We start from the raw sequence: 14004 nt of genomic DNA, 5'->3' as shown, positions 1-14004 counted from the left end.
TCAAGTCCCACCTTAACCATGAAAGATGGCTGGGTAAATTTGGGCCAGTCTCTCTCAGCCCAACATACTTCACAAGGCGGTTAGGGTGGGGAAAATAGGAAGGTGTGTTGAAGCCGCTCTCTGTCTTGAGTTATTTGTAAAAATAAATGTTTTGATGCATTTACATTTTACATAATGAGTTCAATTTAGCATCATGCCTCTTCAATCTATGAAAAGTTTATGACCCAATTTTTCATGCCTTGGAATAAAGACATTTCTAGTTCTCCCTCTGAAATCTTCTACGCTCTCCAAAAACCACCCCAATGATAAAAGAACCTTCTAAAATATAAGATCCAACTCAAGAAATTTTATTTTTCTTCCAGTATGACATGGCCAGAACATTTAAAGAACACTGCTTAAGCATTACACTGCTTTGAAATTAGGAATATGACAGATCAATACATTCCATGTTCTTAAATAGCAACGGTATTTCATAGAGACCGTATATTACTTTCCCCAAAAGTTGAAAAATTTGTCCCTGAAATATCCAGATAGGTAACAAAGCCTTATAGGCAGACTATACATTTAATCACCTTAAAAATATCTACACAGAGGCAAACCATAGGTTTTTAAAGCCAAAGTTCATTGCAAGGCAGAGATGGCACAGAGAAACCAAAATGTATTTTCAGGTTTACCTTTTTTAAGATGCTAACAAGATATGGAACAAGCCCGTGGTCCACAACCTTCTGGATCTGATCCTGGCGGCCAGCAGTTATGTTAGACATAGTCCATGCAGCTTCTTTCTGGATGTTGTTTTTGGGGTGAATAAGCAGACTTGGGAAGACAGCTAATGCTCCAGCATCTATTACTGTTTGAGTTTGCTCATCAGTCCCTGTTACAATGTTTCCTATAGCTCTTAGTGATGGAGTCTGGAAAAAGAGATTTAAGATACTGAACAAGAGGAATTGTCTTGGGCTGCATATAAAATATATCACATAGTTAACGCATATAAATCACATGTTGAAAGTTGAAGATTTTGTGGGGCCACCTGACGAGCTGTCCAGGACAGCATGTGGCCCACGTACCATGGTTGGGCACACTTGGTCTACAGAATATGGAAGAAATCCTTGCAATATCTCCTCAGTATTCACATGCAAGCCCGCCCACCACAAAAGTCCTTGATGTAATTCTCAGTACTACTATTCTTAGTATATACTAAGTATATACTATTAACATAACTGTTTAGCCAACTGTTAAAAGATACCTAGATCTTCTTCATCATCATAACCATACAACAGCAACATTAGAGGAAGATAGTATACCCTTTGTCAAAAAAATCTTATTTCAAATTATACAGTAAGGGACACCTTTGTGAAATTCACGTATCTGGTCAAATTCCATGGCTACCCAAATCAGCACTGACTCCTGGCAACTGCCTGAAAATGTCCCTGCAGTTTTCTTGGAAAGATATCAAAGTTTATTTATTTTTGCTAATGCCTGCTCCCTAGGACTAAGAGAAAGTGACTGGTCCAGTTAGCTTTGAGCCTAAGGCAGGACTAGAACTCGATAGTATGGAAAACAGTTATGTCCAGATAGAAAATTACAAGGATATTTCAATAATTTCTGTCAATGAAGGAGGTATAGCCATCTCAAGATAACACTATACACCCAAAAGAGCTTGCATTTTGATCAACATCAATATACTGAAAAGATTTCTAAACCAAAGAATATTAAAAGTACATTTCTCAAGAAGTTGAGATTACTACACTTGAGTTGGGAACTGCATCTCCCGCAATAGTTTATATGAAGAATCTCAATACTTCATAACCTTCACTAATTTATGTATGTGGCTATCTTACCATTATTGGAACTTCTCCACATGCTAGCAGTTTCACCAATTGTGGCACTAAGCCAGTTTTGACCACTACTTCAATTCTATCATTTGACCCATCAGTCAAATAAGAAATAGCCCAACATGTGTCTGCCAAAACTTCATGGTCATGGTGATGCAGTAGGCGAACTAAAGTGGGCAGAATCTGTTCAACAGCTTCAATGGGTGGTGCAGGATTCTTGTTACGGCAGAGGTTTGACAGAGTCCAAGTTATGTTACGTAAGTAGCCAACCTGGAAAAATAAACATTGTTATGATTAAATAATGTTGAAATTGTTTTTCACAGTTAAGATTTTAGCTGAGAATTCACACTTACAGATATAGAAGAGAGATCAGGAACAGCAAGCAGAGCCAAAAGTGGGTCGAGTGCACCATATTTAATAACTAAGTCTCTATAAGTAGAGCCATCACCTGAAGGCAGAAATAAAGAGTGTCAAATGCTAAGACTCATATGGAATGACTGCTAATTCAGGGCAGGAATATCACCATGGCAAGCTGACTTGATCACAATCCAAGCATGACAACGATAATATAACTGCCATGGAAAACTGTTCAAGGAGAAGGAGAAACAAGAAAGAAAGCCTGTTGATAACAGCATTAAAACCCTTGGCAAACTAGCCACTAGCAACCAGGAGCCAAAGAACATTGCAGTCACAGATGTTAGTCATTGAATGCCCCCAAGTGGAAATGATTTCAACATTAGCATTGCAGAGTTGGGAAAAAAATCTTGAAATGTACTGAAATGTACAAAATCTTACATAATTTCCAAACACCATAATCAAGATTTGAAGGACAAGGGCATAGTTAACAAATGCCCATATATTTAGTGATATCTCCTCAACCCCGAACATTTAATGTTATGAATTCTAGAAACAGCTCTGAAATAGCTACATAAGTTCCATATAATACTGCGCCCTCAGCTCTTAATGTTGAAAATGTTGGCATAGGATTGTACTTGGAAAAAGTTATATACCTATGCATTATATAAATATGAAAAAAATGTCTTGAATTTCAAATGAAACACATTGTTCTGCATACTATTACTTATAAGAAGCATGCCAGTTTTACCAACTTACCTGCGATATTCCCCAAAGCCCATACAGCTTGCTCACTAATGTGAGTATGAGAAGAAGCCAGAAGAGATATAAAGGCAGAAATTGCTCCACCCTCTACTACAGCTTTTGTCTGGTCAGATGTGCCGGAAGCAATATTGGTCAGTGCCCAAGCAGCTTCAAACTGAATAGGGCTGCAGTTTGCTTTTCCCAAAAAGGACACAAATTTTGGTATCAAGCCAGCTCTAATAATCTGGTCTATAGGGGGCTGCTTTTCTCGGGACAGCAGTTTCCTATGTGTAAGAGAAATAAATTTAGCTTTCCTAGCTATACTTCAGAGAGAAAATTTACATTTCCATGACAACAGTTGCTAGTCATATTTTATTTTGGAAACTTGACCACTATGGTTTCAGTTAGATACAGAACAATATTTCTTTTGCTGCAAGGCATTTTATATAAGATGCAAAATCCCTGTCTAGTGGCAATAAACATGGATGAGGTTTAAACAGTTTTCGGTACTCATATAAGCAAATCCAAAGTTTTCAAGCAATTAACTAAGACTAAATGAAATATACTATCACTTATACAGTACCTTACATATTTCCAACTAATGCTTTATTTTGTACCAGTATCTTGTACCAACAGATGTTTTCAGAATCAAATTAGGTTGCCAATTTGTACCCTAAAGTTACTGTCATCTAACCATTAGATATCAACTTGGTTCATATCCTGCATAAAGCCACAATTTTCTGGATTACACACTGCATTACCAAAACTAAACAAAATTAGATTTTGGTTAACCCATTAAATAAGAAAAATGTGCATTCTTACTGTGCTAAAAATACCTGTATTACTATGAAACCTCAGATTACATTTTTTCAGCTCTTATCTCCAGTTTGTGTCATGCAGAGTAATGCGTATTGACAGTTACCTGGCAGCCTGAGTAGCCTGCAGCTGGTATTCTAAATTAGTATTATTAATGCCTTTAACAATTTCTTCAACAGACCAGTGGACAGCAACCTACAAGGCAACATTTTCAAACAATTACATAGAGTTTAACAATTGCTGTATTCTTGGAAAACCTCACTACAACATTACATACACAAACCTTAATTTTACAGTTTCCTTCACTAAAATAGAACAAAACAAGATATTTCCTTTTGACATTCCAATGTTCAAATTTATTGTTTACAGAAGTCAAACAAAACTAGATCAAAAATTTGTTATTCTAAATGAGGAAGGCCTACAGTTCAATGATAGTGAACAGAAGGCCTCAGATTGAATCTCTACCCTCTTCATTTGGACTGGGAAAAAATACCTGTCTAAAACCAGTACAACTTAAAGCAGACAACTAAAGGCAAATCTTCAGAAGGCTTATAAAATAGGCACTTACCTGATTGCCCCGATTTTCTTGCAGAGGTGAAGTGGCATCATCTGGAAATGTGCCTACATTTCGCCTTTTAAGCATTTGGTCATCTTTTTTAGCTTTTCTCAACTCTACATTGACTTCCATCCGTCGTCGCCTCATTTCCTAGTGAAAATACATTGAAAAACTGAGCTATGGCTTTAAAAATACAAGTAGTTGTATCCACAGTTGACAGTTACTCACATCGGAATCTTTGCCCTTGTTCTTGAATCTGTTCAGGCGGGCAGCCGTTGCCCCAGCATTCTCATTGGTAGACATTGTGAATGTTATATAGATATGCCTTTAAACCTATAAAGAGACCCAGTAGTTAAAATTGAGATACTAGCCTTTAACAATATTGACTGCAGAACTGCAGTTGGCATCTATTTGTAAATTACCTATAGCTGGTAAACACTGGAAAAGATGCAGTTTACAGCCTAAGAGGCAGCTCTGTTCCAAGCCTATTTTATTCAAACCTAAATGGTAGTTATACTTAAACTTTCCTAGTTTGAGAACGTTTAAGATACACAGTTGCCTTGGTTTCAAACTTTATGCGTCTGAATAAGGGGATTAGAGTCCTGCATCAAAGCATTTTTTCTCTTCCGAAGGAAATGAGCTCAACAATTTCTGAACTTATTTCCTTTACTCTGGAAATTTACTTTAGGCCGGCAGTTACTCTTGAGGAAAATCCATTGAAACTGCGAAAGAGAATTTTAAGGCAGTAGGCATTACACGTAACGCTGTTGTTATCCTTATAGCCCGTCTCCAAGCACACAGCAACTTACTGGCAGTATTCACAAGACCCCAAACCAGCCCACCGCAATTTGTACCCTCGCCTGTTGGGCGAACTCAGTTCTCATAAATTTCCAGTCCCGCGCGTCGTGCGAACCCAGAAAAGTGAGCCAAATTGAGTAAATCTTGCCTAAACGAGCCACTCACGCCAACGAAAAGTGTCGTGCATGTTTCCCGAGCTAGGAAATGAAGCTTTCGTGAAACAACGTAACAAATTACAAACGAGCGGCGGCAGAGAGAAGGAACCATCCCGGTCTGGAAAGCTCTTGAACATTTCCCAGGCTTTTGAACCTTCTCCACACAGCCTGCCGACGTTTCCCCGCTTTCGGACCCTTCGGGAAGCCTGCCTCCCCTGCTCACCCCTCCGTCCTAAGGCTCAGCGCACCTTTCGCTCCTCCAGACCCGGCGCGGCTCCGCCACTTACCCGGCAGCGCCCCAACACGTTGCGCCGAACTGCTGGAGCTGCGAAACTCCCCACTCTCGTCCCCCTCCGCGAGGTGTGATTTAAACTTCTTGCGGCCTCACGCTCTCATTGGTGAATTCGAGTCCAAGCAAACCTCTCATTGGCCAGTTTGAAAAAATATAAGACGCTCGGCTCTCGCGTTCCTGGGGGGGGGAGGGAGGGAGGGAGGGAAGTGTCTCTCGCGAGTCCGAGATCTCGCGATCGTTAGGTTCAACGCCCGCGCGCGAGGCCCGTGGAACTACATTTCCCAGCGTAAAGGGCGGCGGTTTGCGGAGCAAACGTTACGAGACAAACTCCGCGTGGGGTAGAATCGCCAGCTTGGTTACCGGAGAGTCTTAATTGTTTATGGTCAGATATACCTTTTTTCAAGTGGTGACCCTATGGATAGCCGGCTAGCGGTGAACGGTTCTAGATAGGCGGTAGATCAGTTTCAGGCCGGCAAACCTGGAGGAGGAGTTAGAACGCGACCAGCCTTCGAATCCGCTCAAAGGATAGCGAGATGAGGGGGCGTGAGCTGGTAGAACACGAGGCTAACCGAGGCGGAGGGCGTGACCAATATCTTAGTGACGGGAAACGAAACCAGGAGGGAAAGGACGCACGTAGGTGGGCGGAGTCATACGTGGTCGGGAGGGGCCCTTAGAATGCGGCTCTCACAGCTCTTTGCCGAGTGACCCAGTGGCCTAATGGATAAGGCATCAGCCTCCGGAGCTGGGGATTGTGGGTTCGAGTCCCATCTGGGTCGTTCGTAGCTATTGTTTTGCAGCCGGATTAAAATTTATGAAGACTCGACGATGGGTTTCTTGGGCTTTGTTAAGTGGCTTTGGTCTTCGTTCTCACCATCGGTCTGGAGCGGAATAAAACAAACTCTGACCATCCATCTCTTGACGCGACGAGCGCGAGATTGGGCGCGAGCGTGACTTGTTAGTATTCAAGCTACCTCGGGAAACTTTGTGGGTTTCCTCTGCTCAAAAACGGTTGTTAGCCCCCCCAGATGGGGACCTGGGGATCCTTTCCACGCTGTGCGTGGCTGGCTACAAGCAATCTTGGGCTCCCGCGAAAATACTTTGTTTCGTATCTTGCGGATAAAACTAAAGGGAAAAAAAAGTTTAAATCGGTGTTTTTCAAACTTGGTTGTGAACTTCAACTCCCAGAATTCCCCGTCCATCCTTCTGGCTGGGGAATTCTGGGAGTCGAAATCCATACCTCTTAAAAGTTTCCAAGTTTGAAAAACACCGGTTTAAAAGCATTCACATTTGTGGTCAACAAATGCTCCTTAGCTTTGCAGTTAAGAACTGGTTCATGAAATGCAAAATATATTCTCATGAATTAAAAAGTACCTTAAATTGTTTAAAAATGCAGTTTGAAACAGACAAACAAACTACACGGTTTTCTATAGAGCAGGCGTATTCTGTGGTGGTTCTGCAAATTTTATGGGGATGAAATCCTGTGTCAGTTGCAGGTGCCAAGACTTCACAAAAAGTTCTGGATCTCAATTTACTAGAGGCTTGTCTTTTATTGACATTAAGTTAGATATATGGCCAGTTTTTTTTTAACTTCTTGCACATGGTATTTGTTCCTGGTGACTGCCTGCCCTTGCAGTTTTCTTGGTATTTTGGAAGTGGTTTGCCCTTGTCTGCTTCCCAGGGCTGAAAGAGAATGACTGGCCTAAGGTTATCCAGTTGGCTTGGTGCCTAGGTTAGGATTAGAACTCATCATCTGCCAATTTTATCCATTATACCAACCACTACACCAAACACAGCAACACCAAACACAGCAACAGTTTTAATCCCACTAAAACTCTGTTCTATTTCAGCACTGCTAACAAGTACAGGTAATCTTTACAACAGTTCATTTAATGACCGTTGAAAGTTACAACAGCACTGAAAAAAGTGACTTATGACCATTTTTCACACTTACGACCATTGTAGCATCCCCAGGTTTCACGGGATCAAAATTCAGATGCTTGGTAACTGATTCATATTTATAAAGGTTGCAGTGTCCCGGGGTCATATGAATACTTTTTGTGACGTTCTGACGAGCAAAGTCAATGGGGAAGCTAGATTCACTTAACAACCATGTTACTAATTTAACAGCTGCAGTGATTCACTTAACAACTGTGGCAAGAAAATGGGGGTAAACTCACTTAACAAATACCTCACTGAGCAACAGAAATTTTGGGCTCAGTTTTGTCAAGAACTACCTGTATTGTATTTTAAAAAGCAGCTTTAGTGATTGCAAATGGAAAAGAATTTCTAGTTATTTAACAGTATTTGTGAATTCCATTACAAAAAATACTCAGGCGATATACAGTAAACAGAATATAATGCAAATTGTTAATATAAATAGTAAACTAAAGAACATTACAACAACAATCAGATGGCTGTCCACAATCTCCCTTTGAGCCAAAGGCTCATTTTGATTCCATAAGCCTTATAATTATGAAAGCTGCCTCCAAATTTTAACAGCTGATTCAAATATGCTACTTTTCTCCCTCAAACATTTTGTCATTGCAAATTTTATAAATTAGCCAGTTTTTTGTAAATCTGTAGGAAATGATTGTACAGCAATTAATAGCACAGAAATGGATTAAAAATACCAATCATTAGAAGTTAAGAGATTCACATTTGTTGCTATTTTTGCTATACTGAAACCCCCCTTCTTTTTCAAAATATGTATGTAGAATTGGATATGCTCTTCAGAGAAGCAACATGATGCCAGACAATTGTGGTCTTGATTATAACAGTTTTGATTTGTAAATCTGCAATTTTCTCAATTCTGAGGTAACATTTCTTCAGTTGAGAACATAGAACATAGAATAATAGAGATGGAAGGGACCTTGGAGATCTTCTAATCCAAACCCTTGCTTGAGCAGGAGACCCTATATACCATTTCAGACAAAAGGTTGTCCAGTCTCTTTTTAAAAGCCTCTGGTGATGGAGCACCCACAACTTCTGAAGGCAAGCTATTCCATTGGTTGATTGCTCTCATCGTTAGGAAATTTCTCCATACTTCTAGATTGTTTCTCTCCTTGGTTAGTTTCCATCGTTTTTTGTCTTGCCTTTTGGTGCTTTGGAAAATATGTAAAATATTTTTTCTCCTGCCAACACTCCTTATTCAGAATTGTTTAAAAGGTGCTTTTGGTTCATTTGTTTCTGTGCTTATGTTTGTGTCTTGAGGATCACTGATTGATAAAAAGATACAAAACCGATAAATAAATTCCCCTTTATTTATAAAAGTATTAGAAAGAAATGTTACCAAGATGTTTCTGAGCCAGGAATAAAATACACAGGCAGTTGCACTAAGACAATCTCTTCATTCTTAGGTATGTTTAAAGATTCCATCTTCCCATTCACAGTTAATAATTGGCACTGAGATACGTAACTATACTAGAAGTTGACTTTTTATATATCACATCTGAGATCTTCCAAATTATGTTGGATACCAACTCTTGCCAATTTTAGCAAACAAGACTAATAGAGAGATCAGAGTCAAAAAGTATATTAAAGTTACATGTAATTTACCTTTGCCTTAAATGTAGCAGGCAAAGAACTATCTACTTTCATAAGAATTGTCCTAATCACTTAACGTTGTAAATACATGCTGGTAACCAACCATCCAGATTTTGATAATATGACCATGGGTATGCTGCAATGGTCATAAGTGTGAGAACTTTTTTTAGTACAGTTGTAACTTTGAATGGTCGCTAAACAAATGGTTGTAAGTCAAAGAGTTCATGTATACAGTTCAACATTTGCTTTTTTCAAGGCAAATGCATCTCGGAATGTATCCCAATGTTTCCAGTGAAGACAGTACATTAAAAGCCCGTTATTGTTGAAGGCATTGAGGAATCTGGTAGGAAATATCTCTGAAAGGATAATCAAAGGTGTCACAGGTTGTCTACTAGTAGTATAAAATTTAGGACATTAAATCCACCCTATACTTTTTGCAAGAGTCCAAATCAAACCATTCCCAATAGCTGTTTAGTGTCTACTTCAGGGGTGGGCAATTATGGCCCCTTTACAACCTGTGGACATCAACTCCCAGAATTCCTGAGCCAACCAGTCTCCCATCCCTGCTCTATGTGATACATCCAACAATTGGGAACCCAAGACCTCTTTGCATAATTATTTTTATTAATAAACTCTTCTTGCTGTTACAACATTTTTTTTCTGTCAGCTCCTGTTAATAGTACCTTGTTTGTTCGGTCAGAAAGATCTTCCTTCTCCTGCAATCTGCAGTGTAGCTACTCAATGCACCAATCCTTGTCCACTCTTACCAAGCTTCTCCCCATAGTTAAATAACATAATCTATTCCTATGACCCCTTTCTTTTTCATATGCGTCCCATAATTCTATGACGTGAGAGTGATCTTTATTCTTGCATTATTTTTTATTTTGGCTTTATTTTTCCCCACCCCCTTTCGAATATTTTTTGTTCTCCTGCTATAATTTTTCATTCTTAGCTGTTTTTTTTAATTTCCCCTAAATCTTGGCTCTTAATTTTTTTTATCTTTACTGACATTTAATACTGTAAGATTTGTTTAAATAATTCATTTTGATTTGTCCCATTTTTAGTGGTTTAACAACCCTTTCTGATTTCTCCTATCTTTCTCTTATTATATTGATTTACTTTAGATTTACTTCCTGATGCTTTTTTTCTTTGTGTTATGATTTTTATTTAGTTAGAACTCATTCTTTTTCCATCATTCAGTCTTATTCTAATAACTCAGCTATTTTATTCTTTTACCTTTTTTGATCATTTGCTCCTTATTCATGTTACATTTGCCTTGGTACTCATCCTTAATTGGTTCCGGGAGGCATAAGTACCAAAAATGATAAGTACCAAATACATTTTTCCCATAAGAAATAATGTAGTGAGTCACAAGGCAGCCGACACTGACAACTTCTAGCTTGTGCATTCAGTACCAAGTAAATGATGAGTACTGGGGCAAAATTTTCACATCAAAATGCATTGAGTACCAAATTTAATGAGTTTCAAAGTAGTTGAATACCAATTGTATCTCAAGAGTCAAAAGAGTTGCACATTAAATGGGCCATTTTTAATCATGTATACATATGAGCCTGCATTATGTTGAATCTGTCAGTGGTCCAATCAGCATAGGATTCATTAATGTGACACAGTTTTTTCTCTCTCTCGCTTCTGCAAATCATGAACATATTTTGGATTGCTAGGAACAAGAACTAATAAACAAAACTGTTACTTATATTGTTTCTCCCCTTGGAATTTTAGGGAGATCATTTGCTGCATAAAAAAATATTTGCAGCCTTTTTCTTCTCAACATTTTCCCTCCCTATGGAGCAGCTGCCTTCTCTCATATCACTCTCCACCTATCTCGCACTTATGAGGAGTGTGACTTCACCTAAGAAATTACATACACATAAACAGAACAATCAGGGAGTACTTTGGCTGGAGTTTTAGTATGAATGGAAGATATACTGAATGATTGTATCTCCAGGGAGGGCTTCATCATTATTGCAAGAGACATTGCAAATTCTGACTTGTGGGAAGAATCCAGAGAAAGAAATATTTTGGGGAATATTAAAAAGGCGGAATATATTTCTCCAAAAGAATAATGGAGAAGATCTTTAAAAAGGCAGAAACTTCTCCCTCCAACCAGAAAACTCAGCAGAAAGCAGCTTTTAGAAATGCAGATGTAATAATCCATTCAGGAAGGTTGGAGTCTGGAAGCTGGTGAGATTAGGAAGACAAAGACCCCTAAAATCTACATACCCCACCCAAACTCTAAAGACATGATAGGATTAACCCACCAGTACCAAAAGGGCACACAGTCAAAGTACACGACACAGGAAATACAAAGCTTCAAACAGGAACAGGAAACAACCTCAAGAGCTCCAGAAGGTATAAAAACCCACCACTCCCAGCAACATGTGGTCAGCTTTCCCAGAGCCAAGCTTTTGTGTGGCTCTGCTCTTCAATAAACTACAACCTTCTTTCTAAAGCAGTCTCCATTTTGTTTATTCCCAGCTTGGCCTGGAACCTGATGAAGATTTTTTATTCTACAGTGACATTACAGGCAATTAATCAACAACTCCTGGAATATGCTGCTAAAATGGATCATTTGGAAAGGAAATGTAGCAAGAAAAGTTTAAAAAGCAAGAACCTAGAGCCAGTCATGATTGGAGAGGGGAAACCTTTAACTTTTTTAAAAGAACAAATTATACGATAAAGAGATTAAACCTAGGAAGAGTTAAAGAAGTAAAAATGAAACTAGACAAAAGTATTGGTGACTGGTCAAGTTTTTGACCAGATCCTAGTTCAAACATCCTAGGGAAAAGAAATTGTCTGATTTAATTAAGAAATCTTTTATTTTTGTAATTGAACAAGACATTCTGAACTCTGAAGGTTATTATGTAATCTTAATTGATAAATTAGAAATTGTTGGAGAAGACAAGCCATTCAGAATTATCTTAAAGTAAGACTGGCAGCCTATTATTAATTAATTAAAATAAATAAGATAATAGCCTATGTCATTGGATTAAAAAAAGAGATAGAATAAATGAAATAGAGTGAATAAATGAAATAGAAGATACTTGAACAAAATGCCAGAATTCACAATCTGTAAATATATTACAGTTTTAGATCAATAAAAATAGAGCGTGATCTTATATACTTTATGTCTTCAGAGTACACACACACACACTCACACAGAAACTAACAACCAGCCTTCAAAGTGCTAATGACCAGAATATAAATCCTATTCCCCATCATTCAGTCAAAACTGAAGAAATTTCTTGGATGAGAAGGGAAGTGTTTTCAAGGAAAAAAACAAAGAAAGTCCAGTTGAAAAGTCCTTTTGGGACTGCTTTTGTTTCATGATTACTCTTGCAAATCATTTGTATTTTCAGCTAGCTGAGTAGTATCAGTATAGCACAGGTTATTAATCTTTCTCCAGTTTTAAAACCACACACATCATTTCCCAGCACAATCTTCCTCAATAATGCATTCAGCTTGCAGGTTGAACAAAAGAGAGAATATGCAGCCTTGTCTCATTCCTTTGCTGACCTAGATCTAGTCAGTTTCACTATATTTCATCTGGCCTATGGCTTCCTGTCCTGTGTGTACTTTTTTCATGAGGATGTGAGCAGTAAGATCCTCTAGAAATCCCATTTTCCTAAACAGATTCCCCAGCTTGGCATGTTCAACACAATTGAAAGCCTTTCTCTAGCCAATGAAGTATGTACAAATTATTGTTTACAATTTGGTCATTGCATTACCATCACACCTGCTTCTCTCTTTGCCAGAATGGTGCCAGAATGGCGAGACTGATTTAGGATTTAAATTGAAGGTGGGGATGGAAGTGAGTGGATGACAGATTGGTAATGCAGTTGTAATTTACATATGAGTCAAAGGATCAGTCCCTTATCAATTAATAATTGTGTTAAAAATCTGTTGTATTGTTAAGACCCTTTGTGATTGTCTGAAACCTTTTCATGTATGTGAGTTCAGCAACCTCTTATTCATTAGTGGAGTTAATGTCCCCTCTTTTTTTCCAAAACAGTCATTTTGAGGTCCAGGAAGTGTCTTAGAAGGATGAAATGCTCTAATACTACTTTGTCATTATGAGTCCTAATATCAGTTTTGTGTCTATTCTTTTGTGCAACATTTGTCCAACAGATTTTAAAGAAGCTTTTCTGGAAGATGATGGCATGAATCACATTAGAGGAAGATCATATTAAAACAACTCTAATCTTCTGTGTGTGCTTGTTGGAGCCTGTGATGCTGCTGTTGATGTAAATATGGAGGCAAAGTAATCATCTGGGGTGATTACCATTCAGGGTGTGGTTTCCATGTTAGCATTACTACCCAGGTTGTACCTCAAAGCCACCTAGTTATCACCAGATTGTACCTCAAAGCCACTCTCTTGCTGCCAAAATACAATCTCCCTTTAGCCTCAGTGATTGACTAATAGCAGGGATGTCCAATCTTGGCAACTTTAAGACCTGTGGACTTCAACTCCCAGAATTCTCCAACCATCCATCTTGGGAGTTGAAGTCTACAAATCTTAAAGCTGCCATGGTTGGACACTTCTGGACTATAGAGAGTGCTGTCCAGTTTGGAAGATCAAAGCCAAAGCCAGAGGGGCATTGTACTGGGTCAGACATTAAACACTAAATTAAATGAAACTCTAAATTAAACACTAAATTAAAGTTATCCCCTAGAGATAACAAATGTCTATCCCAACCATAGTTTGTGAGATGAGGATCATGTCATCAGCATATAGCAACAATGATTGGGAAAATCACATTCACAGGAGAAGAACTACAGAATTTGCAACTTCATGTATGAAAAAAAATGAATGAAAAGAAGCAAGGGTAGACCCTTCTTTCACTCCATACACGGTGAGAATTAGTTTAAAATGATTGACAGAACAAGCCACTAGTA

General features: G+C 38.5%; 1 protein-coding gene and 1 non-coding gene across 4 annotated transcripts in view; one reads left to right on the top strand and one right to left on the bottom strand.

The window, feature by feature from the left end:
* Positions 1 to 5565, bottom strand: part of KPNA2 (karyopherin subunit alpha 2) — an 8052-nt gene extending 2487 nt beyond the window's left edge. Inside the window, exons 1-8 of one of the 3 annotated variants that reach the window (XM_015812965.1) lie at positions 5543 to 5565; positions 4531 to 4635; positions 4315 to 4452; positions 3853 to 3941; positions 2946 to 3214; positions 2186 to 2280; positions 1839 to 2102; positions 675 to 908 (exon numbers count right to left, since the gene is read on the bottom strand). In XM_015812965.1, coding sequence (XP_015668451.1) covers positions 675 to 908; positions 1839 to 2102; positions 2186 to 2280; positions 2946 to 3214; positions 3853 to 3941; positions 4315 to 4452; positions 4531 to 4605 — 1164 coding nt within the window. In that variant the 5' untranslated portion in view covers positions 4606 to 4635; positions 5543 to 5565. The other 2 variants (XM_015812964.2, XM_015812966.1) reach the window with 2 other exon arrangements.
* Positions 5566 to 6250: 685 nt separating this feature from the next.
* Positions 6251 to 6323, top strand: TRNAR-CCG. The gene has a single exon. It is a non-coding gene; the product is annotated as a tRNA-Arg (tRNA).
* The last annotated feature ends 7681 nt before the right edge of the window (positions 6324 to 14004 follow it).

Source organism: Protobothrops mucrosquamatus, unplaced genomic scaffold (genome assembly GCF_001527695.2).
Source record: "Protobothrops mucrosquamatus isolate PMUCROS unplaced genomic scaffold, P.Mucros_1.0 scaffold124, whole genome shotgun sequence".
In the NCBI taxonomy this organism is placed as follows: domain Eukaryota; kingdom Metazoa; phylum Chordata; class Lepidosauria; order Squamata; family Viperidae; genus Protobothrops; species Protobothrops mucrosquamatus.
Note: the sequence above shows the minus strand (reverse complement) of the source record. Positions and strands in the feature narration are given on the sequence as shown.